A 3,610-nucleotide genomic window follows, 5' to 3' on the forward strand; every position below is an offset into this window, starting at 1 on the left:
TATTTTAAATCATGGATCATTGTTTACAAAGGTAAAAAATTGAAAATGAGGGAGTGGAGTATTATCATATATGTAATATCTTCTTGTGTAAAATGGGGAAAATAAAAGAATTAGGCCCAAAGTGTTGGTATGAGGATTAACTGAGTTAAATACAAGTGTAGCTCTTGGAGCTGTGCCTAGCCTATGGTAAACTATTATGATTTCTATAATTATTAATTTTAATTATATGTACATTGAAAATTTTAGGAAATCTCTAGTGAGGCTATTTTATTGGGAGTGGAATAGGGAAGATAAGGAATGATGTATTTATTCTCATTGATTTTTAAAAATTAAATAAATAAAACCATGCTTCGAGCACATCCACATCATAATTTGCATATATATGATGTAACCATGTAACAGAATTCAAGCTCGGAGTACGGCTTTTGGATTCAGAAATATAAAGGGGTGAACTTTGATTCTGAGTCCTACCAATTAGACTATCTTGCTCTATAGTCACCTCTCTGAGCCTTAACTTTCGTATTTGTGTGATGGGCATAATAGCACCTATCTCACAGGATTAAATAATAATATAATACAATGGAAGGGTCTAGCATGTCTTACACATAGTACATTCTCAATATATATTGGTTTCCTGGTTTTTTATTATCTCACTACCCCTCTTATATTTTCATTTGAGTTTTGTTGTCTACTGTGCCTTGATCACTGGGCTAAATTCAAGCTGACTGCAATGGAGAATAGCACAGAAGTGACAGAGTTTGTCCTCGTGGGATTAACAGATGACCCCAATCTTCAGGTTCCCCTCTTTTAAATATTTTTACTCATCTACCTCATCACCCTGGTTGGGAATGGGGGGAGGATGGCGATCATCCAGTCAGACTCCCGTCTCCACGCACCAATGTACTTCCTCCTCAGCAACCTCTCCTTCGTAGATCTGGGTTATTCGTCAGCCGTCGCTCCCAAGATGGTGGCCGCATTGCCGTCGGGGAACAAGGTCATCTCCTACAGTGGATGTGCAGCTCAGTTCTTCTTCTTCGTGGGGTTTGCCACCGTCGAGTGCTATCTCCTGGCTCCCATGGCCTACGACCGCCACACAGCGGTGTGTAGGCCTCTCCATCACACCACCGCCATGACAGCGGGTGTGCACGCCCTCCCGACTTCCGGTTCCTATGTCTGCGGCTTCCTCCATGCCTCCGTCCCTGCAGCAGACACCTTCAGACTCTCCTTCTGTGCTTCGAATGAGATTAATCATTTTTTTTCTGTGGCATCCCCCCCACTTCTGGCTCTCTCGTGCTCCGATACACGCATCAGCAAGTTGGTTGTCTTCTTTGTCGTGGGCTTCAATGTCTTCTTCACCCTCCTGGTCATCCTCGTTTCTTTTTTTTTTTTTTTTTTTTTTTTTTTTGAGACAGAGTCTCACTTTGTTGCCCAGGCTAGAGTGAGTGCCGTGGCGTCAGCCTAGCTCACAGCAACCTCAAACTCCTGGGCTCAAGCAATCCTGCTGCCTCAGCCTCCCGAGTAGCTGGGACTACAGGCATGCGCCACCATGCCCGGCTAATTTTTTGTATATATATTTTTAGTTGGTCAATTAATTTCTTTCTATTTTTGGTAGAGACGGGGTCTCGCTCAGGCTGGTTTCGAACTCCTGACCTTGAGCGATCCGCCCGCCTCGGCCTCCCAAAGTGCTAGGATTACAGGCGTGAGCCACCGCGCCCGGCCATCCTCGTTTCTTACATCTTCAGATACATTGCCACTCAAAGAATGCGTTCGGCCGAAGCAGGGAAGAAAGCTTTCTCCACCTGTGCGTCCCACCTCACCACAGTGTCCATCTTCTATGGCACCATCATCTTCATGTACTCACAGCCCAGCTCCGGCCAGTCCATGGACACAGACAAAATAGCATCTGTGCTTTACACGGTGGTGACCCCCATGCTGAATCCCTTGATCTACAGCCTTAGGAACAAGGGAGTTAAAAGTTCTCTCTGGAAAATGCTCAACAAACTTTACCTTCAATCTTTAAATAGAAGTAGGAAGTAGGCAAGTAACTAAGAGATCAACCTTTTTTCAGACCTAACTGCCATCGTGACTTTTGAGGTTTGGCAGATTTTAGTTCTTTCTTCCCCTGGAACAGTGGATACTTCTGCTATTAGGAGAAGATGCAAAAACTGGCACCTTGAAATGTCTTACTCAGGAAGATAATCTTATATTTAATGAATCACAGCCTAAGACGTTTAAACTTTTCTTGCATTAGTTTCTTGATATGGTTTAAAGCAGAAGATAGAAGTGTTTAACTGAATGTGCTGAATTTTCCTCTCTTTATTTTTAATGGTAAGAAATTCCCATTTGCTATTTAATTTGGCATAAGGATCTCATCTTCATTTATAATATTTATCAACTGAATGCAGGGTATTATGTTGCTTATTTCTTTGTTCTGTGAGTTTGAAAGTTAGAGTTTCTAATGCGGATGAAAGATGTTTCAATCTTTTCAATAATGTTTCACAGAAGGTCGTAATTTAAAGGACAGGGCACTGGATCAAGAATTAGGTGGCCCAGAATTAAATATTTTCCCCTCCCTACCCTTCCATTCCTACCCACATTCCCATCCTTCCTCATTGGTCATGCACCCTTTTGCTAAAGTGCTGAGATGACTTTGCTAGGAAACAATAAGCCACCTTGTATGCAGAAGTATGGAATAGTCTCAGTAGATAAATTGTTTAAACTTTGACCTGAATAAATATACCTTCCTTTAAAGAGTCTGCTCTCTCTTCTATGATTTTGGCCTCTTTCTAACATAATTACCAAAACATGCAGAAGGTTTAGAGAAAAAAAAGCAATTTTCCCAAGGGCTGTGAAAGGAGATATTTGTCTTCAGAATTAAATGCTTGCATTTCTCAGCACCCTCAAGTTTGGCGGATCTATTATGAATATGGGCAATAGCTTTCTGAACCTTCTTTGCTTTTATTTTTTCAATAATTCAGCTCACCTCTGGGTCCCTGTTGCATTTGGATGTTCTCTCAGTAGATGGTATAAGAATAAAAAAGCCTGCCTGGAAATTTACTTTTAAGATAGGAATGGCACGTTGGCACACAGCGCTAGTACTCCCTCGGGTCTTGTTCCGGGTGCTAGCTGGTGTGAGCAAATGTGTGTGCGTGGGAAGGGAGTGGCTTGATTAATTTTACTTCTCACACATCAAGTGCTTGATGGTGTTCACAGCTACGATTAATTGAAGTCACCACAGAGTTCATGATTTCTAAATCTCCAAAAAGAAAAAAAGTACCCGACAAATCAATTTGTATTTGAAATGTGAAAACTATAAATCTTGGTCAGCTCCATCAGGTGGCTTAGAAGGTCAAATTGGTTTTGAGATGATTAAATTCCATTATGCACAGGGCAGCTCCTGTCTGAGGTGGGTAAATCATAGGTCTTGCGGAGAAAGGAGCAAAGAGGGAGCTTTGGAACATGAGGCCAATCTGAGGAAAAGGTTTCTCTGGCACAGGTGGTTTCTCATCACCTGTAAAGATCAGGGGCTTTGGGACCCAAGGCCTGGGCAAGCTACACCTGCCTCCTCTACCCTTGAGCATCCTCTCCCTTCCAGCAGCGAGGCTTATCC

At 42.3% G+C, this 3,610-nt stretch overlaps 1 protein-coding gene across 1 annotated transcript; it reads left to right on the forward strand.

The window, feature by feature from the left end:
• The first annotated feature begins 665 nt into the window (after window positions 1-665).
• Window positions 666-3,184, forward strand: OR5B21 (olfactory receptor family 5 subfamily B member 21). Its single transcript, XM_076001257.1, is given in 2 exon segments — window positions 666-1,389; window positions 1,743-3,184. Coding segments are annotated over 2 exon segments (954 nt in total). The 5' UTR covers window positions 666-730; the 3' UTR covers window positions 2,038-3,184.
• The last annotated feature ends 426 nt before the right edge of the window (window positions 3,185-3,610 follow it).

This window comes from Microcebus murinus, chromosome 4, assembly GCF_040939455.1.
Source record: "Microcebus murinus isolate Inina chromosome 4, M.murinus_Inina_mat1.0, whole genome shotgun sequence".
In the NCBI taxonomy this organism is placed as follows: domain Eukaryota; kingdom Metazoa; phylum Chordata; class Mammalia; order Primates; family Cheirogaleidae; genus Microcebus; species Microcebus murinus.